This window comes from Heterostelium album (genome assembly GCF_000004825.1).
Source record: "Heterostelium album PN500 unplaced genomic scaffold PPL_scaffold14, whole genome shotgun sequence".
Taxonomy (NCBI): Eukaryota; Evosea; class Eumycetozoa; order Acytosteliales; family Acytosteliaceae; genus Heterostelium; species Heterostelium album.
Window position 1 is genome coordinate 55,968 of NW_008805076.1, and position 21,223 is coordinate 77,190.

The 21,223-nt window shown below is 31.4% G+C and overlaps 11 protein-coding genes across 11 annotated transcripts; 4 read left to right on the top strand and 7 right to left on the bottom strand.

The window, feature by feature from the left end:
• Positions 1-322: 322 nt before the first annotated feature.
• On the bottom strand, positions 323-979 carry PPL_10397 (uncharacterized protein; the record flags this gene model as incomplete). Its single annotated transcript, XM_020581173.1, has 3 exons — positions 323-340; positions 468-640; positions 697-979. 3 exons carry the CDS (start codon positions 977-979, stop codon positions 323-325), a joined length of 474 nt encoding a protein of 157 aa, XP_020428313.1.
• A 301-nt stretch (positions 980-1,280) lies between these two features.
• Positions 1,281-1,644, top strand: PPL_10398 (uncharacterized protein; the record flags this gene model as incomplete). Its single annotated transcript, XM_020581174.1, has 3 exons — positions 1,281-1,336; positions 1,428-1,529; positions 1,611-1,644. 3 exons carry the CDS (start codon positions 1,281-1,283, stop codon positions 1,642-1,644), a joined length of 192 nt encoding a protein of 63 aa, XP_020428314.1.
• Positions 1,645-1,835: 191 nt separating this feature from the next.
• PPL_10399 (DUF885 domain-containing protein) lies at positions 1,836-2,885 on the bottom strand (the record flags this gene model as incomplete). Its single annotated transcript, XM_020581175.1, has 2 exons — positions 1,836-2,324; positions 2,382-2,885. 2 exons carry the CDS (start codon positions 2,883-2,885, stop codon positions 1,836-1,838), a joined length of 993 nt encoding a protein of 330 aa, XP_020428315.1.
• A 1,237-nt stretch (positions 2,886-4,122) lies between these two features.
• Positions 4,123-5,324, bottom strand: PPL_10400 (uncharacterized protein; the record flags this gene model as incomplete). Its single annotated transcript, XM_020581176.1, has 4 exons — positions 4,123-4,681; positions 4,749-4,897; positions 4,969-5,175; positions 5,256-5,324. 4 exons carry the CDS (start codon positions 5,322-5,324, stop codon positions 4,123-4,125), a joined length of 984 nt encoding a protein of 327 aa, XP_020428316.1.
• A 1,201-nt stretch (positions 5,325-6,525) lies between these two features.
• Positions 6,526-7,939, top strand: psmD7 (26S proteasome regulatory subunit; the record flags this gene model as incomplete). Its single annotated transcript, XM_020581177.1, has 5 exons — positions 6,526-6,546; positions 6,763-6,994; positions 7,069-7,247; positions 7,324-7,538; positions 7,630-7,939. 5 exons carry the CDS (start codon positions 6,526-6,528, stop codon positions 7,937-7,939), a joined length of 957 nt encoding a protein of 318 aa, XP_020428317.1.
• Positions 7,940-8,199: 260 nt separating this feature from the next.
• PPL_10402 (protein tyrosine phosphatase-like domain-containing protein) lies at positions 8,200-9,107 on the bottom strand (the record flags this gene model as incomplete). Its single annotated transcript, XM_020581178.1, has 4 exons — positions 8,200-8,429; positions 8,511-8,557; positions 8,648-8,906; positions 8,996-9,107. The coding sequence occupies 4 exons, from the start codon at positions 9,105-9,107 to the stop codon at positions 8,200-8,202; spliced, it is 648 nt and encodes a 215-aa protein (XP_020428318.1).
• A 668-nt stretch (positions 9,108-9,775) lies between these two features.
• On the top strand, positions 9,776-10,613 carry PPL_10403 (Glutathione peroxidase like protein; the record flags this gene model as incomplete). The annotated part of the gene is made up of 3 exons (XM_020581179.1): positions 9,776-9,968; positions 10,105-10,274; positions 10,359-10,613. 3 exons carry the CDS (start codon positions 9,776-9,778, stop codon positions 10,611-10,613), a joined length of 618 nt encoding a protein of 205 aa, XP_020428319.1.
• Positions 10,614-12,056: 1,443 nt separating this feature from the next.
• Positions 12,057-12,665, top strand: PPL_10404 (glutathione peroxidase 1; the record flags this gene model as incomplete). The annotated part of the gene is made up of 3 exons (XM_020581180.1): positions 12,057-12,078; positions 12,156-12,325; positions 12,408-12,665. 3 exons carry the CDS (start codon positions 12,057-12,059, stop codon positions 12,663-12,665), a joined length of 450 nt encoding a protein of 149 aa, XP_020428320.1.
• A 490-nt stretch (positions 12,666-13,155) lies between these two features.
• dlpC (dynamin family protein) lies at positions 13,156-15,823 on the bottom strand (the record flags this gene model as incomplete). Its single annotated transcript, XM_020581181.1, has 4 exons — positions 13,156-13,558; positions 13,627-14,024; positions 14,085-15,381; positions 15,453-15,823. 4 exons carry the CDS (start codon positions 15,821-15,823, stop codon positions 13,156-13,158), a joined length of 2,469 nt encoding a protein of 822 aa, XP_020428321.1.
• A 667-nt stretch (positions 15,824-16,490) lies between these two features.
• Positions 16,491-18,250, bottom strand: PPL_10406 (uncharacterized protein; the record flags this gene model as incomplete). Its single annotated transcript, XM_020581182.1, has 2 exons — positions 16,491-16,709; positions 16,775-18,250. 2 exons carry the CDS (start codon positions 18,248-18,250, stop codon positions 16,491-16,493), a joined length of 1,695 nt encoding a protein of 564 aa, XP_020428322.1.
• A 148-nt stretch (positions 18,251-18,398) lies between these two features.
• On the bottom strand, positions 18,399-21,097 carry PPL_10407 (uncharacterized protein; the record flags this gene model as incomplete). The annotated part of the gene is made up of 3 exons (XM_020581183.1): positions 18,399-18,524; positions 18,581-18,829; positions 18,896-21,097. 3 exons carry the CDS (start codon positions 21,095-21,097, stop codon positions 18,399-18,401), a joined length of 2,577 nt encoding a protein of 858 aa, XP_020428323.1.
• Between the last annotated feature and the right edge of the window lie 126 nt (positions 21,098-21,223).

Sequence of the window (21,223 nt, forward strand, 5' to 3'; positions counted from 1 at the left end):
CCCTTGAGTTCGGGAACGGCACGCTTCACTCGCATCCAGTGATAGTCGTGGTTGTAACTGATGAAACGAAGCATCGATACCTTAAAGTAGGTCTCCCACGAGAGGAATCCGTGGTAGCTATCTAGAATGGGACCATACACACCGAGATGTGAGACCGACGAGAATCTATAACCGGAATAGTAGTAACTAGTCCAGAGAATGAACAAATTGAATACCCAAGTTGCCAGCGACAAAAACTTTGACTTGGCAAACACTCTACTAATGGTGAAATTTATCATGGCGATTGCCAACACAATGAAACTAGATGATCCATGTACGAATATCAAGAATCCCATTGAAACTACATTATAAAATAATAATCTTTTTGATACATCATCCTATGATTTTTTTGATTAATATTAGCATTGCATTAACAATGTTTTGATTTGGTTTGTTATTTTTAATTATATATATATATATATACATACTGGAAAAGATGATCTAATGAAAGAACTGATTCCAACAAATATTGATAGACCAATCGATAACAATGGGAAGTTCTCTCTCCAAATTCTATATTGTGTATCGGATAGATCTTGTTTTCTACCCATAAACCATCCATCTACAATTCCATTGTTTGACTTTATACCTAGATTGTATTCTATATATATAATTGTTGTTTGTTTGTTTGTTAGTTTTTGTTTTTGATACTATTACTACTACTTTTTGACGAAATGGGATATGTAGGAGATGTAGTCGGTGTAATCTTACCATTGGAAGTATTATACATCAATGAAAGACATAGATAGTATCCAACTACAATGATGATATAATAGATGAAATATTCTACAGTGAACCAACGTGATGGCTGTGCAGGATCTTCTACATAGACAACTTTTTTCTCTTGATTCGATTCGTCATCGTGATTCATCTTGTTTGCATTGGTTCGCTTGCTACTGCTTCCTCCGACTCCACCCAACGTAGGTGAAACAGTTGTCATATTCTTTCTTACTTTATAAAAAACAACTAATAATACAACAACAACAATAAAGAATTCAAACTTTATCAATTTTTTTTTTTAAAAATATATATAATTAAATTGTGTTGATAATGATCATACCACACACATGTTCCAATCAGAAACCATAAAAATCAATATAAAATGAAATTTAAAACAATTTTTTTGTAAAAATTTTTGCAAAAAAAAAAAAAAAAAAAAACGATCAATTTAATCTGATCATTTTTTTGATAATACTTAATAATTAAAGTAATCATTAATATATATATTTAAATACACAAAGATGTTTGGTCCATCCGTTGCACATTTGAGAAAGTTTGCCACTAGTGCATCTATTAGGTAAGATTTACTTCGTTTTTGTACAAAAGCGGCAGCAAGTGAAAGTGAGTGTCAATTTAAACTAACAACAGCATATCTACAGAAATATAAGAAGACAAAGATTAGTACAAAAGGAAGCTGAAGAAAGAAGAAAAGCAAGCAGACCAAATAGACCAATTTCAAAGTTCTTAAAAGAGATTTTCCAATATTCAGAGTAAGAACGAGTCTATACTTATTAATAGTATTAAATTGTAACAAATATTAACAATCAATCAAATTTTTAAATATTTAACAGAGAATCAGCAACAAATGTTTCAACAAAGAATTAAATAAATATAAATACAATAATATAATATAGAAATAGTTAATTTCACAGATGATATGACAGTAGTAATCTATCGATTCATAACAACAAAGATAATTAAGCTCATAATATTTTGATATGGATCAATTTAGATTACAAATTTATTACTATAAGATTCGATCGAGTTATTGATTGTACATTTAGTTTTGTTTGGATTTATGGTTGTTGCTTTCTCTTTTCGATCCATTCATCGATCACATTTTCGAAAATGGTAAGTGGCAATGCACCAGAGTTTAAGACGGCCGAGTGGAATTCTTTGAGACTATACTTTGAACCGAGTTGCTTTTGTGCTTTCTCTCTGAGTTCGATGATCTTGAGCTGACCGATCTTGTACGAACAAGCCTGACCTGGAATAACAACATAACGTTCTACTTCGGCAATGACATCTGGTTCGTTCTTATCGGAATTCGCCAATAGATATTCAATCGCTTCCTCTCTGGTCCATCTGTATTCAGATCCATGAATTCCAGTGTCGAGGACCAGTCTACAAGCACGCCACAGTTCATAGCACAAAAATCCAAGTTTCTCATATTTATTTTCATACCATCCAAGTTCATCTGCCAATCTCTCGACATACAATGCCCATCCCTCTGCATATGCATTGAATACCAACAATCTACGGAAAATATCTACACCTTTTAATTCCTAATATATTTGTTGAAAATGATCGATCGATCGAGTAGTTTAATTAGTATTTCTTACTAAACAATAATTTAATTTTATCTTATCTTGTCTTACTTGAGCAACTGAAATTTGGAAATGATGACCTGGTGTTCCTTCATGATAGGCCAATGCTTTGTAGTTGATTTTGTTGTGTGTTGAGGTGTCTCTGAGATTGATGAAACAGGTTCCTTTACGACTACGGTCAAGTGGTGCAGGATGATAGTGTGCCATCGGTGCATTCTCCTCACGATAGTGTTGAACACGCTCAACCACAAGCTGTGCCTCTGGTATTTTCTCGAATGAATTCGACAACTTCTTCTCTACATCTCTCAGTGTTTTAGTGTATTCTCTGAGGATGATGTTTCTACCTTCTTCATCGGTTGGAAACTGGAATCTCGGTTCACTGCATATCTTTCTCAGAGTACCACCGAATGTCTTATCATTGTTGATCTCTGGATACTCTGATTGGAGCAACTCACGAATTTCACATTTGATTCGTTCCACTTCCTTGAGTCCTAGTTCGTGAATTTCACGTGGTGTCATGTTGGTCGTGGTATGGTAGCCAAGCAACACCTGGTAGATGTCGTCGGTCTGATCGATCTTCCAACAACCATCGCCAAAACCAATAGTATCTCTAAGCTTAACTAGGTAGTCACGTAACTTTTTGAATGATTTCATGAATTGGCCGACCAGAGCGTTCTCCATAGCCAGCTTCAGTTGTTCATAGCGTTGTCGGTCAATCAATTTCTGTTGTTGGAGTCGATCCAAATTGTTTTGGAATTGAGTCATCAAAAAGTAGTTTGAATCATATTTAACCAGTATTTTTGTATCGATCTGCTTGATAACGGCGTCAATGACAAACTTGGGTGGCACGATATTTCTTGATTCACGTTGTTGAAGGTCGCCAATAAGACCTTCGATATACTGTGAGGAGCCGGATGTCCTCTGGATATAGAGATTGGCATCACGGACATTGTTAATCTGCTGACTGGTCAGTATCTCAACTAATGCCAGCTGACTTCCAAACAGTTGGTTGACACTGTACAACATAGGTTGGATGTAATAGAGTGGAGACGGATATAACATATTCCTATAGCCTTCTTTCAGCCACGACAAATGATTCTTGATAACTCTGTAGGACATCAGTCTCGATGGATTGTCTCTGACATTTTCAGCCCATTGCTCGAGCAGTCCAAGATTGTAGTCTATTTGGCTGGCTTGCTGTTGACGTGTCGCTGGATCAAGAGCATCTGTCAGACCATGTTGAGAACTGTCGAACCTATCGAGAATTCGCAACGATGACAAAATGAAATATTCATCTTTGATGGTTTCTATGAACAAACGTGTTGTCAGTGCACTAAAGTTGAGTGGTTCGCCATACAAAGTTCTGTAGAGGCAGTAAGACACCGGAATGAATAGACCTATAAACAACTTTAAACATGACAATCCTAATAAATATGCAAAAACATATGATACTAATAAAGTAACAATTGAAATAGATATAAATAGTAATAGTTTAACTTTTCTAACAAAAAGCGACATGATCAATAATATAACATAATTAAAATGATTATCCAAAACAAAATTAATAAATCTGATTTTTTTGATCAAAAAACAAATATTTTTTCACAAAGATCTGAAGTGGATTTTTTTAACAATCCCATTATTGGTATTATTTGATATAAATAAATTCATCTAGTTTTTATCTATCAGTACATGTTTGTTTTTTTTAAGTCAATATTATTTGTTTGGACCGAAAAAACAAAAATTTTATTTTATTTTAAAAAGCATTGACAAAAAGCAATGTGTTGTTTGATGAAAAGAAGTAGGATGATTGGAATTGATTGGAATTTAAATCAAAAACAGAGACATAATAATCATTTTGATAGTTATTAGAATTAGAAAGTGTTACGATTTGGTTGCTATTACTGGTGGCAATGATGGACGATGCAACTACAGAGTATTGAGATTTGAATGGTTGCACTTTTTGGAATGCCAAAGAATTTGGATCTACTGTATAGATGTAGGAAGTACTCTCTGTTTGTGCACCGGTTGCAATGATCTTATTGGTTGGTGACGATTGAAATTGGACCAATTGAATACCACCGATCTCAGAACTATAGGATTGCGATACAACTTTGCCTTTCTTCAGATCTACAGTAAAGAAATATTCACAACCCTTCCAGAAATTACAATATACATTCTCTCCTTCATAGCCTTCGGAGAAAACATAAATATAACAAATGTCATTGTCGAAATCTACAACAGTGTTATAATATTCAGATTCCAAATCTTGTTTAGCAATTGGGCTAAGACTTGGTAAACTTATTATAGAATTTCTATATTTAAATATAATTATTAATATTCAGTTTGATTCTTAATAACAAAAAGATGGAGGTTACTTACTCAATAATTTCACCAGTTAAAACATCTATTCTAAGCAACTCTGATTGTCTAACAAGTAGTATGTTTGATTGGTCTTGTGACAATTGGGCAGACATCCAATAGAAATAAGTTCCTTTGTAAATCAGTGAACTAGATAAAGATTCATTTGCCTATTAATTAACAAAAGTTAATAATCATAGCAATCAAAAGAAAGGTAATGGAATATATAACTATAACTTACGAAATAATAATTATTTAAATAAATATTATAGTTATTATCATGCGAAACAAAGATGAATTTTTGATTATCGACAAATATAATCTGTTCAAAGTAGTGAGATGACAAAATATTTAGACCACTCAATTGAATTGGATACAAAGATGAATTGTTTATATCGATTTGTTGAATTGGTAAACCCACTTGATCATTGAACACCCAAATATTATTCTAATTAATTAAATAGATAAATAAATATTAGTATTATAAACAAAAACCTATATAGATATAGATTTATTTGATAAACTTACTTGAGCAACAGTTGAACCAATGTTAAAAATAAATAAAACAATAAAAGTAATCAAATAAATATTTATCATTTTATTTTGTAATACAAATAGTGTAGCTATGCTTACTTATATATATTCTAAGACAAACTCTAATCTACTTCTTTTATATACGACTCTACCATTTTATAATTTGTAAATTAAAAAATCAATTAATATTTTAAAATGATCTTAAGATATTTTTTATGATTAAAATTTATGTTTAAATATATTGAATTTTGATTAACAGTAATATCTAGAGATAATATATCATTTTAAAATCTTAATTTATCTAAAATACTCTTTTGATAAAGAATTCTTTTAGACTATCTATCCTCTGATATTTTTGTGATTAAAAGATATTAGCCAGATAGCATATTTAATATACACTAGTTCACTTAATCCCAAGCAAATTGGTAGCATTCGTTGGATAATTTGGTGTTAGCGGTACAGCTTCCAATCTTGAAAGATTTACAAAGATCGACCAACAGCTGTCAATGTCAGCGAGTGAGAGGCAGCTCTTGGCCAGTATGGGGTGGAGTGATGATAGCTCATTGAGCAACTCTCTGTGATAAGTGATGGGCGCGTCGATTTGTCCGATGCTTTAGCCTGTAATGAGGCAAGTATTTCAGAAGTAAACTTTCGAAAAAGAAGGTTGTATCTTTCTTCCGCCACATCAATGAACGGAATAGAAATATTAGTTATCGAGAGTGAAATTGTAGTTATCAAATTTAACAAGAAATACCTTGTCCTAGAGATCCAGACGGCTCATGAATCAATACTATAGACAATCTTACACATCAACAACTCAGCCAGTATTGGTACTAAACAATTCCATCCAAAATGGATCTCCACAACTAATTAATTGCTCATCTTCGAGAGATCCAAGTTAATTTTTTACATATTTTTTTCTCTTTTCACTTAATTTAAATAAACATTAATATAATTAAAATCGCACAATTGTATATTCACTTCTATTATTATCTTTAGTTCAATCTAGATATTAATCTCAATTGTAAACGGTATCATTTAAAATTCTTTTCTTTGTATTCAAAAAAGAAATAAAGTAGTTGTAATAAAATTTTTTTTTGATCAAAAAACTTAAAATTAAATTAAATTAAATTTAAAAAAATTAAATTAAAAAAAAATATTTAAAAAATTGTGAACATCAATTTTCTTTCAAACTATTTTATTATTTTTTTTAAATTACCACTTCATATATTAAAATATTACATTATCTATCTATTATAATTAAATGTCAACTTTTCCAAATTCTGTAAGTATATATATCACACTATGATCATCGTAAATCATAATTAGATCAATAAATTATAGATTGATTCGAGAGTGTTAAAAGATTGATCAATATAGATTGATTAGTGTTAGATTAGTTATTGTGTTTAACTCTTTTAGTTTTCATGATGATAGATCATCGATCGGTTTAATTGAACATATATTGATTAATAATACTCTTATTATATATATATTTTAGACAGTAGTTCATCCAACAGTGTTGTTGAGTGTTGTAGATCACTATAACCGTGTAGCTAAAGACACAAATAAACGTGTTGTCGGTGCTTTACTCGGTGCAAACAACAAAGGTGTCATAGATATTTCGAATTGCTATGGTGTACCATTCGAAGAAGACGATGCCAACCCAAACATTTGGTTCTTAGATCACAATTTCCATGAGAATATGTTTGCAATGTTTAAAAAGATTAATGGTAAATCTAATTCAAATCAAATCATTACTCATTAACTTATAAAAATTAAATTATTATTATCATTATTTATATAGCTCGTGAGAATGTTGTTGGTTGGTATAGTACTGGTCCAAAGATTAGACCATCCGATCAGGATATCAATGAACTCTTTAGAAGATACACACCCAATCCAGTATTGGTTATTATAGATGTAGCACCAAAAGAGTTGGGTATCCCAACCAAATCCTATGTCACCGTTGAAGAAGTTAACAAAGTAAGTTATAAGACTAATACATAAATCAAATCAATCAGCCAATCAATATCTAATAGTAATAACAATATAAAAATAGGAAACATCAGAGTCAACAATGAGATTCCAACATATCCCATCATCTATTGATGCCGTCGAGGCAGAGGAAATCTGTATTGAACATTTACTTCGTGATGTCAAGGATAGTTCCATCTCATCGCTCACCAATCAAATCGTAGACAAGAAGATCTCTTTGAAACATCTAGCCAATAACTTGCAAGAAATGACAACCTATTTAGATTATGTAGTTGCAGAGTATGTATTTTTATAAAATGATCATAACTTTAAAGTATAGTAAGTACTTACTTTACTCTTTTTTTTTTTTTTTTATTAAACATTTTTATAGAAAGTTACCATTAAATCAACAAATCATTGGATTCATTCAAGATATCATTAATCTTTCACCCAATTTGAATGTAGGAGAGTTGGCAAAGTCGTTCTCTGTGGAAATGAATGACACTGTATCTGTAATCTATATATCATCTTTGATTCGTTCGATCATTGCTCTACATAACTTGATTTTAAATAAGATTGAGAATCGTGATGCCGAAAAGAAGGCCGACCAAATAGCTAATCAACCTGCACCATCATCAAAGGATACCGCCACCACCACCACAACCGATTCAAAAGATAAGCCAAAAGAAAACTCTAAATAAATAATCACAAAAAAGTGCTGAAACCAATAGCAAAGCAAGCAATATCACTCAAATACAATAATAATAATAACAACAATAATAATTAATAATAACAAAACAAAATGATAACTACAACAATAATACATTATTTTTTTGAACATAATATATATATTAAAAAACTTGTTAAATAAATATAAACAGAATATAGAATTTAAACACTAGTGTTCAGTTTTATATAAATGTATATATATTTTAAATGATTTGATTCATTTCTTTTAGATTTATTGAATCTTTTTTGAGTTAGATGATGACTCGTTGTTTGACTCTAACATCTTCTTCTTTCTAAGTGTAAACATATATAAGTATTGTTTTGGGAATCCTAGGAGTGAAATACCAATCCAAATCAATAAGAAATAGTAGTAGTTGAAAGAAAAGTTAAGATAGTTTGGCATATCCCAGAAATGTACTCTTCTTACTAAAATGTATGGCATCATTACATAATAAAGAATATCTATAGATTTTGTTGTATGATATTCAATAGTTAATTTAAATGATAAATCAATTTGATATAACTAATCATTCATTAACTTACTCTCTGCTGCGAAACCAATTGGATATAATATAATGAATGCATTATATCTATATATCATTAATTATTGGTAAAATGTTAGAATTTAACTTTTAAAAGATGCTATAGCTGATATTATGATAATTGGGAAATAAACAAACCTTAACCAAGTTAAAATTGGTGGACAATCACCATAGGCTTGAGCAATGTAAAATGGGAAACGAATCAACTCTGAAACACCCCAGAAGAAAAACAATAGAGTGACACCCCAATGAACTTGTGCCTCTGGTACATAGAGTAGACATCCGAGAAGTACTTGATTTCTAAAGAGTACTTGAACGACTGTTGGCAACAAACTTGACTTTACAATACCGAAATAAACATGTGCAATCTCCAAGAATGCAAATACTTGCAATGTACCTATAAATATTAATATTAAATAAAAAAATATGATTTATTTATTAATGATCATTCATTCAAGTCGCGACACAAACAACTCTTATACTTACAAACGATGGAACCTAATGAATTGAAAGTAGTATAGATAGATTGTGTTCCTTGGAAGAATAAACGCATAAACATTGAGATGATTACATAGTACCAACCCAATGCTTGAAACATATTGTAGAGCATGAGATATCTCTTTCCCAAGATTGGTTTCTTCTTGGGTGTAGCATTCAATCTGATTTGCGCTGTTGATAATGGTTCCATTCTTCTTTAATATTATTTAAAATTATTAATGAATTATATGAACAATCAGTGATCAATGTTCAACCTTAGTGGTAAAATGAAAAAGGGTGAACAAACAAAAAAAAAAAAAAAGTTAAAACAATTTATTTTTGGGTGACAATGCACATACAATGAATTACATAACATTCTTGCAATAGATTATTTAATGATTTATGGCATAACAAATAATTTAAACAAACTTGAATATTGCAGACAATAAACGAAAATAAAAAACAAGTTTTAAAAAATATCAGATCTCCAACTAAAATTAATCTATTTGTAATAATAATATCTTATTTTATTATGGAAGAAAAAGAAAGTAATAAATTTTCTAAAAAAAAAGAATGTTCTGTTCCAAATTAAAAAAGATATTTTATTGAATCCGCATTGGAACAAAAATTCTTAATACGAAATTTCTTTTTTTTTTATTTTTTTTTTATGAAAAGACTCAAAAATCATTGAGAAACTTGAACATTCTTTTTTTTTCATTAAAAAATAGTTAAATCATTTATTTGTTTATAGTTAGATAAACAACAACTTTAACAAACGTACCCAATAAAATGTATAGAATTTATTCTATGTCATTGGTATGGATTGTACTAGTTTGTTCGTTGATGATCGCCGGATACAACGGTGGCGTTGGTGTCTATGCCCAGCAGACCAACATCACCTGTACCCAACCATCGACTTCATTCTATAGTCTCTCCTACCAATTGATCAACGGTACAACCATTAACTTTGACCAGTTCAAGGGTAAGGTTGTTATGTTGCTCAATACCGCATCGTTCTGAGGCATGACCTTGGAAACCTTTACTGGTAAATATCTTTTTTTAATGTCTCTCTTTATAAATGAATGAACTTTAATAATTTACATATCATATATGTATAGGTTGTAACGACCTCGTAGAGAAGTTTGGAACCACCGAGTTTGTCATCCTCGGTTTCCCATGTGCCCAATTCATGAATCAATCACCAGGATCAGGTGACGAAATTCTACTTACCCTCAAATACATTAGACCTGGTAATGGTTTTCAACCAGCATTCCCAATGTTTGCCAAAGTAAATAACAACAATTCTTTATAAAATTAATGAAACTTAATATTAATGCATTTCCAACCAAACTTTCTCTACGATCCTCTTCAGTCTAATGTAAATGGTGATCCATCAACTGTAAATCCAGTGTTCAATTGGTTGAAATCGGGTTGCGGTCCAATCACACAAACGATTTTAGAGACAAGTTTGATTAGCTGGACTCCAGTAATGACCAACGATATTACATGGAATTTCGAGAAGTTCCTCGTAAGCAAGACCGGTCAATTGTACAAGAGATACTCTCCACAAACTCTACCAGAGCTTTTGGCTGAGGATATCTATAACTTGATCGACGCAGACTATTAATCGACCAATCTAACATTAGTAGGTAGTTTATCGATTTACAGGGTCGATGCTTGTTCGATTATCATCAGTGGATTGGCAAAACACCACCGACACGATCTATCTTGTTCACACTAGAATCTGTAATGACAGGGTACTCATTAAATTTTTAATAATCTGGATACCCTTGAAACCTAATCTTATTCAAATAGTGTTTTCAATTGTCTTGTCGTGGAATATGACATGTTTTCCGTCCACCCAATGAAGTCAACAACATTAATTTAGTACTAATCGATAAATCTCCTATAATAAACCTCTAATAAATAATATCTTAATTTAAAAAATTATATATATAGTATAAAATCAATCTAGATTTAATTAAATCAAGAATATAATATTAAACTTATGATTGCAAATAATAATGTTTTTTTATTTATTAACAACACGAATATGTGGTGTTTATTTATTTATTTGTTTGTGTGTTAAAACATATTTGGGAAATCATTGATGGGCGGTCAACAAATTTGATATTTTAAAATATTATTCATAATCTAAAGTTGTATACCTTTGTTTTTAAAGAGAATATCATTAAAATAAATAAAACATCAAACACCTCCTTTATATATATATATATATATGGAAAAGTATACTTTTAATTCATATTAACAATAACAGTGGTACGAATGGATGCATAGGGTACTGTATTTGAACTTTAGAAACTTCGATATCTATTTCGTTTGCAGATCTAATGTTTAATCTAATCAAATCAAAAAAAGAAGGTGGCTGCAGTGTGGGAATACTACTATCTTATATTGTTTTTGGTCGATTGTTTGAAAACGAAATAATGAACTGTGTTTACAAACAATTAATTAATAAAACCACTAGACAAATAATATGTATTGCACCAACAAAAAAAGAACGTTGTTCTATCACAAAAAAAGGTTTGATTTTTTTAAACTTTTCTTAAAATTTGTTAAAAGAATTATGACACCATGAAAAGATATTTTCAAATCCGCCGATTTTGGAGTTTTTTTCTTCATTTATTAATGTTGATGATACTTAAAAAGGTTTTTACAAAAATAAAAAAATATCATTCAATCAATCAATCATAAATATTTATGATTGCATTGTATTTATTATTATAATTTATAACCTATTAGAAAAAAAAAGAGATAGAAAGAAGACTGAGATAGATAGATAATTTATTTTTTATATACCACTACCATTGAAATGTTTAGAATATCCGTTTATTCTATATCATTGGTATGGGTGGTCGTGTTGATGTTATCTTTGGGCAACATCAATAGTCAGTTAGGTGTCGACGCTGGTTTTACCAATGTCAGTTGTACACAACCATCGACATCGTTCTACGACCTCTCCTACCAATTGATAAACGGTACTACCATCACCTTTGACCAGTTCAGAGGAAAGGTAGTACTTCTCCTCAATACCGCTACCTTTTGAGGAATGACTTATATGTCATTTACAGGTAAACACATAAATTTGAATCATAGCAACATTTCTCTATATTAACACTGAAATCCAAATTCATTAATACATTTATAGGTTGTAATGAACTTGTAGAAAAGTATGGAACCGAAGAATTTGCTATTCTTGGTTTCCCATGTTCCCAATTTATGAATCAAGCACCTGGATCCGATCAAGAATTCCTTCTCACTTTGAAGTATGTTAGACCAGGAGACAACTTTGTACCAAACTTTTTATTATTTACCAAGGTAAGTTTTTCAAGGAAAGAAATAACTATTTTATTTATTTTAAATTATTAATTTTTCTTTTATTATTACATTTATTTTTTAGTCCAATGTAAATGGAGATCCATCTCAAATTAGTCCAGTTTTCCAATGGTTAAGATCTGGATGTGGTGCCACTTCACAGACTATCATCGATACCAGTTTGATAAGTTGGACTCCAGTGTTGACCAATGACATTACATGGAATTTCGAGAAGTTCCTTGTATCCAAGACTGGTCAATTGGTTAGAAGATACTCACCAGAGACATTCCCACAACTTTTGGCAGAGGATATTCACGAACTAATTGAATCCGACTGGGCTTAGGTCAACAAAAAAAGTAGATTGTAATTTTTGTTCAACTTTAATGTTGGTTCGATTATCGATAGGAACTTGGTAATTCTACAAGCAAGATCTATCTTGTTTTCACTTGAATCTGTAATGACAGGGTATCTATTAAATTTTTCAAAAATCTGGATACTCTTGAAACCTAATCTTATTCAGAGTGATCTCAATTATCTAGTTTGGAAATTAACAAGTAACTATTAATAATTGTTCAAGCATTGATTTTGTCAAAAACTATGATTACTTTCAATCAAAAAATACTCATATATTTATATTTATACATATTAAATAAATATGTAAAACAATTTTTATTCAAATAGTTTAGTTTTAGTTTATATAAAAACTCTGTACAAATATATTTCATTTTATTTGATATTATTTTTTTTCTTTTGTTTGTTTAAGAAAATTGTGAAGGATGATTATTAATAATATTATTATTGGTTGTTGGTTGTTATTATTAAAACTTAATTAATTATTCATGGAAACTAGTTGATTTGGTTGGAGTCATTGTTACATCAACAGGATTGTATGATTCGTTGGTTTTGGTGGTTGCAGCTTTCATTCTCTTGAATACTTCTTTGAATTTATCTCTGTTTTTCTTACAATCGATAGACTGAGCCTCGAGCTTGACCAACAATGTCTTTAGTTCTTCGATACCAAGTTGGAACATCTCTTCGTACTTTTTATCGGGTAGCTTTGAAAAGTGATCGATGACTGAGCTTCCCAAACGTTGGAAGAGTGGATCCAAAAAGAAAGCATTCAATTTGTTTCTAATATATTTCGAAAAGAAAAATCTAATACCAGAAAACAATCTACCTGCTATCATACAAACTTTTTGATATGTTTCATCATCTATTCTTCTTGATCTTGATGACCTACAAAATAAATAATTATTAGTTAAACATAATTATTTACAATTGTTTTTTTAAGGTTAATTACTTACAAATCAAAACCATTTTCATTTGATTTTCCTTCCATAATTGAAATAACTCTTTGTTTTGTTTCCTCTGGTGTTACTTTGAGATAGTTGTATTGTTTAATCTCTGATAGACCACCTAGTAAGTTCCAATCGACAATCTTTGTAAAGGTATCGAAATCATCCTTTAATCTGATTTTGCAATCTGCTTCGATTTCCTCGATGAACTTGTAGTATCTTGCTCTTAGCTCGGTGATAAAATGCTCATACAATGCAACTGAATTCATTTCATGTCCTTCTTCATTGTTGAGGATTGACACACCTATATCAAACAATCTCTTCATGATATAGGTGCATCTTTGTAATACAATATCAATGAGTGGTAATAATACTTTTTTCGATTTAATCTGGAAAATATTGGTAGCCTATAATAATAATATTATATTAATAAAGTTATTAGACAGATAAAATGTTGTAAAACTTACAGCCAATTCATAAATTGGTGAATTATGAGATTTAGAAATACCAATTGCCGAAGCAACTTCGTTGATTGATGTCTCTGGGAATTCACGAGAGTGAATGACGTATTCCAATTCATTTAAAAGTCTCTCGTATTGAGCTCCTCCGTAGAGACTAAAGTTGGCATTCTGGATGTCAAAGTTAAAAGTAAAGTTTGGCCATGATTGTACACAACAGTGTTCCATCTCTTGTTGTAGAGTTTGTCCGTATACATCTGGGTCACCAACGACACTTCCTTCCAACAGCCGTTCAATCTGAATATTGAATGATTGAACATATTGAAGTACCTTGAACTTTAGAGTATGGAGATTGTTCTCCTCCAGCTCCTTCTTGATTCTGGCGATCTCCATATCTGTCTTTCTAACGATATTCTCCAATGACAGTAGCGATGGTAATAGATTTTGTTGATACTTTTCATGCAACAGACTTTCAATGTGTTCCTTGACGTTGTAGATTCCAATTTGGTGACCGAATCTATTCTCATCGAAATTGACTTCCAAGAGTTTGCGATAGTCTTCCAAGTACGATTCTTTCATTGCGTCTTTGAATCTGTGTGGTTCCAAGTTACGCTTAAGTGGTAAGCTAATAAAGAATGGTTTCTTATTCGCAATGATTCCTTCACCCTCGAGATACTTGTGTGCACTTTCGCGAGTTCTCAACTCCTTGACACGATTATCAAACTTTGTGTTGATGAGAATCGTTCTGGAAAAGTCGGTATCGATCTTCTTGACCAGTGGACGCGAGATGGTGTTTGCCCACTCGACATTCGACTGCTCCAAACAAACGATGATACGATGTTTCGGTTCGATCAGCTTCTTCACCATATCACCGATTTCCAACTTTAACTTTTCATCACCACCCTTTCTGAATCCAGGTGTGTCGTAGATATTGAGATTGGAACACTGAGCGAATTCGACACGCAAGAATATCGGTTGTGCACTAACTTTATCGCCACGCGATCCAGTCAGATCGTTTGTACGTTTGACAATCTCTTCTGTCAGCTCTTCGACTGGTGTTTCGTGATCCTCCCATTTGTCACCCTCGGTAATATACTCTCCATTGGCTGCCTCCTTTTTGAATCGACAACTGGGATGTAGCTTCTTTGGATTGTTCATCATCTGAATGATCAACGGTCGTCTTGTACCAATATTAGTCTCAACAATATTGAATTGAAAACCCAACAATGATTCAATAAAACTTGATTTACCATCGGATTGCATTCCAACAACAACCAACTCTGGTGTTTCAAATTGAATGTTATAACTATAATATAATACTAGATATTAGTTTATCATTATCATCAACTTTCTTATATTGAGGTAATTTACACTTACTCATGTGATATCATTTGGAGATCATTGAAAATTGTATATAACTCTTGATTGGAGGAATAAGAACGTTTCTCCTCTTCGTCCAACTTTTTCTTTTCATGTTCCATCTTTTGACGAATGATTTTGTTTAGTTGTTCTTCATTCTCTCGCTTTCTCTTCTTCTCCTCACGTTTCTTTTTCTCTTCTTCGTGCATCTGTAGTGCCGATGCCATTGCCAGTGCAACTTGAGCTTTATTCAACTGACTCTGTGATCCACTAACAGTCGGTATATTACCACTGTTACTCGAAGTCAATGGTGGAGTGACTACCGACGAAGATAATGCTCCATGAAGTGCACTTGACTCTAAATCCAACGGTAATTGAAAAGAATCCATATGTTAGCTATTCTATATCTTTACACTAATAAATAATAATAATAATAATAATAATAATAGTATGAATAGCAAATTTAAATTAAATAAGGTTCTCTTTTTTTTTTTTTTTTTTGATTCACACCTTGTAAAATTAATTTCACTAAATTTACATTTTCTTGGAAAATTTTTTTTTTTCGTTTTTTGATTTTTTTGATTTGATTATTTTTTTTGGACCTTGTACATACATATAATCTATGTAGAAATAATTATATCTTACTTTTTATTTGATATAATAATCACCAATTTTATAAAATTAATAGCTGTTTCTAAAAAATTGATTGAATTTACTATTAAATAAAAATTAGCATTAAATATGTCACTGAGCTATTTTAAATTAGACAAAATTTGATTTATTCTTTTGAAAAACAGAAAAAAATTAATAAAATCATGTTATTTACATTAGTTTTTAGAATAAGTATCTAAACAATTATAATTGCTTTAAAAATGATAGAATCTCTATTTCATGGTATTTGGGATTATAATTAACTCAAAGTTTGTTTGCAAACAAAAATTAATAAACAAAACATTTTTGAATTGTCTAAACTTTAAAATCACTTGTTTTTTTGCAATGGATAATTATATTTAATCGATTAATTTAGTTTGATTATCTAAATGTACAATTATTATTTTATGCAATTTGATAAATATTTGGACATGATATTGCTTCGATATTGAAGATCGCAGTTTTCTCTGAATATTCATTCTCCGTTGTTGTAGGTGTCAATATTCCATTGATATTAATATTCTTACCAACAAGACTCGATAGTTGTTCGGTGTATTGTTGTTCTTTTTCAACTTTATGTTCCAATGGGAATTCAAATATTTCGGAACAATAAATATTATTTATCTGCAAAAAAATTAAATTAATAAATTGTTCAATTAATTGTAATATTATTAATATTATAATTTTACCTTTAAATGAATAGTCCAATTATCAATTTTAATAACTAATCTTAATTCAACCATGAGTTCACTATCAACCAACTGACGACATTTCGAACAAAAGAATTTCTCTTTGTCATAACCGAGAACTTGGTCACCTTGGAACTCGGCCACTTCACACTGACACTCGAGACAACCACGGTAGAGGAATTCCGTTTTGTTGCAATCGATAATCACTCCATCGATGTTGACAATCGATTGGTAGTAGGGAAGCAATCCATTGGGTAGATCGATTAGACTGATGAATTCCTGTGGTTGACCAAGCACATAGGTATTGACGCCACTATTCATTGGTACGCCAGTCAGCTCCAGCGTCTCTGTTTTGAAAATCTGTGAGAACTTGTCCATTACCAACAATGGAATGGCCGGTCTAGGTTGTGAAGGTGGTTGAACATAGATATCCTGGAAAATCAGAGAAACACCCGGTTGTATCTGATTCAAATGCTCGATATGATCAAAGAGATTCTCACGTCTGACAACCACACCAACGGAATTGAGATTACCAACACTATTATTACTATCACCGTTATCTGTATTCGGTTGATTCAATGACGTTATGAATATGGTAATGAGTTCACGATCGACATGAACATGCTCAACGACCGCTTGAACATTTAAACGATGCCAAAACAGCGAAACGATTGAATCGTTCAATGGCAGTTCGGAAAGCGAGAGTATTGCAGAGTCTGGTTTGTAGATGGTTCCATCATCGATGTGTGGACGCAACAAAAAGTTGGAATCTTCACGAACCGATAGTATCGTACAGTTAAAGGTGTCGGATGTCGGTCGCAAACTTGGGGCAATGTAATGCTGAAGAATCGATCCAAACTCTGAGAAACAAGGTACTCTAATGCTGTCGACATACGAGAGATTCGTGAATATACACTCAGAGTAGAGTGATTCCTGGTTAGCTATTAGATTACTCCAACGATCGATCATATGCAGAGGTATCTGAATGATTGCAATGGCACCCTCGAGATTGGTCACCAATATCTTTACATGTCTCTCGCCAGCGCGAATATTAAACTCTGCCGATTTTTGTTGCTGATATTGTTTCTCGCCATCTTCGAAATACCTGAGAATCATTGTCATTACATTTACAGTTGTCAAATTGGAATACAATTGATCGATACTTGTAATATCGTAGTTCAAAAGGAATTGAACGATATCGATTTGACTATAGGGTATAACATCTGTGGTGGTGTTTGGTATTGAACTTGATTGATTATTACTTGATTCCAAATTATCAAGAGTAATTACATTCAATTTGTCTATTAAACTATCTGTAGTAGTAGTAGTAGTTGTTGTTGTCGTAGTTGATGTTGAATCATTATCAACACATCTACCAGTTAAACAAATAATAGTTGGCTTCTCGAAAGTAGTGATATTCTGCCAGTAAACAGTTTGAACGGTTGAATTCAGTTGTAGTTTCCACTTGATTTTCATTTCCTCCGAGAAGATGACCATCAGTGTTGAATCGATTGGATGGATTGCCAGTGATTCGGTGTCGCCATCCAAGACAGTGCATTGTGTGAGATATACGTACTTCTGTTGGAGCATGGTTGGTGGTAGTGCTGTCACTCTAAGCGTTAGACTATCGTCTTGCTGGCCAACAATCGGTTGAATCTGAGGTGTATTCGGATGTGCAAAAGTAGATTGCATTCCACGCTTTGTAATCAGCTCGATGTTGTGTTGTTGCTTGGCCAGCAAGTTCATCAGTCTCGAAGTGATTCCACCTCTTTCATACTTCTTCTTGTTTTTTGTCGAAACACTTACAAGACCACCCTGATTGCTCTGATCGAATTGCAGATCTGCAACACCTTCAAACTGTCTCCATCTTGCATGTTGTTGTTGCTGTTGTTGATTACTATGAGGTGTTTGATTATGTTGTAAATCCTTATCATTCATTGGTCCATCCACCAACTTATCTTCCTCTTCACCATCATTATTATTATTATGATCAAAAGATTCATCCAATATTGAATCTTGTTCATTATTATCATCATCATCTATTTCCTCTATATCCTATATTTTCATAACCAATCAATTAATAACTATTTTAAATATCAATATTATTATTATTTTACATACTTTTTTAGTTGAAACATCTAATGTATTTCTAAGGTTATTTAAAAACTTGGTTCTTGTGTAGGTTTCTTCGAATTTTGGTGGTGGAGGTGATGGTTTCGATGTTATTGGATCTGAAATCGATTGTGTGTCAAAGTAATTGTGAGCGATTGATTGTGGAGGTGGATATTGTGGTGCTAGTTGATCTGTTGCATCAAGAGATGATGTAATATCTTCTGGTTCTTCATTGTCTTGATTCCAATCGAACGATATCTGACTGCTACTTCTAATGATATCTTTACTCTTTTGTCTTAACTGTTGTTGCAGCTGACTAAATCCATCGAATTGATTATTATTGTTATTATTATAATTTGCTGATTGACTTAATGCTTGTTGTTGACTATATACACTTAAACTATTACTATTACTATGTGTTAAAATATTTACAATTGGTTGTTGTTGTGGTTGTGTTCCTGTTGTTGTTGTTGTTTGTGATAAATTCGATTGTGAATGTTGTATTTGTAACTGTTGTTGACTACTACTATCATTGTTATTATAATTATTATTAAGAGGTACTGTCGATTGTTTTAGAATTGAATTAAAGAATACTTTATCTTTTTTAAAGGAAGATGTTCTTTCTAATCCAAATAACTGTGATAATGATCTTTGTGATGATAGATACTGTTGTTGTTGTTGTTGATTATTACTATTATTATTATTATTATTTCCTGTTAATAGAGGTAAACCTTGTGTTGGTGTCAAAGGTTGTGTATTCTCTGAATCATTATCATTCCCATCATCATCATCATTGTTGTTGTTGTTGTTATTTGCATCTTCATTCTGATAGTAGACAACCGGTGCAGTCTCTTTTCTCTTATTGCTAACATTTGCTTTTGAAGGTGAGTTTTTAGATGGCGATTGACTAGATCCAAACAGAGGAACTGGAATGGTCGGATCTATATCATCATCGTCGTCACCAACCATCATACCATTATCATCACTAATACTATAACTATATACATTATTGCTTATTGTATTTTGTTGTTGCTGTTGTTTTCTATTCTTTTGTTGTTGTTGTTGTTGTGATTGATTATAATCTACAATATCATCATCACTACTACTAATACTACTATTAAATATATCATTTGTATTGAATTTGTTGCTATTGTTGCTGTAGTTGTTATTGTTTTTACTGTTACTTGTATTATAAGTGTTGTTGTTGTTAAAAAGATTCTTCTTTACAGAGTAATTACTATTGTTATTGATACTGCTACTACTGTTGTCTATATTATTATATTGATTCGGATTGTTGTGTTGTTTAAATAGATTTAAAGGTGTCTTTCTTGGTTGTGGTGTTGTTGGTTGATTCTGTTGAAGATGTTGTTGTAGCTGTTGTTTTGAATTCGGTGTCATATGTACATTTGATAACGGTGATTGTTTAACATGTTGAATTCTTCTCTTCTCCTCATCATAGTTATCCCAAAAGTTATCACTTTCACCACTATTATTATCATTATTACCAATACTATTATAATTACTATTACTAGCACTATTATTATAACTCTTCAATGGTGTATTATAATTCTGACCAGTTGTAGCACCTTGTGTTGTCTTTGTTGGTGATAACATACTAAACATCTTTTTCTTATCGAATACATCCGTTATTATTTTACTATTATTGTTATTGTAGTTATTATTAAAATTATCATTACTACTACTACTAATATCATCTAAATCAATGAATGAATAAGCTTGATTTTGGTGTCTTGTTGGTGTTGTTGTTGTTGTTGTATATACATGTTTATTATTATTATTATTTGTTGTTGATTTCGGTGTTGTATGTTTTGTTGAATGTTGTTTTGTAGGTGTTGTATCGGTAAAGTGAAAGTTACTATGACTACTAATTGTTTCACCACCATTGGTATCGGAATGAATATAATCTAAATAGTTTTGATGACTTTGTTGTTGTTCATGATCGTATTCACTGCTATTATTATAATTATTATCACCACCACCAAAGAAATCATTTCTAATTGTGAAATCAGATGCTTGAAAGGTAACACCATTCCTCGATGTTATATTATTATTGGCAGTTTTATTTGACTGCTGTTGTTGTTGTTGTTGTTGTGGAGATTGAACATTATTATTATTACTATTCTTTTTTCTTCTAATCCACTCTGTTGGCATTGCTATATTGTTTAAATCACTATTATTATTACTATCCATTCTATCAATAAAATCAATGAATCTTTAAATTAGATTCAAAGATGAAAAATCAACTTTAGTGGAAATGAATCATTTTTATTAGAAAAACTTTTACAAAAAATCACAATGAAAAAAAGTTTGTAACTT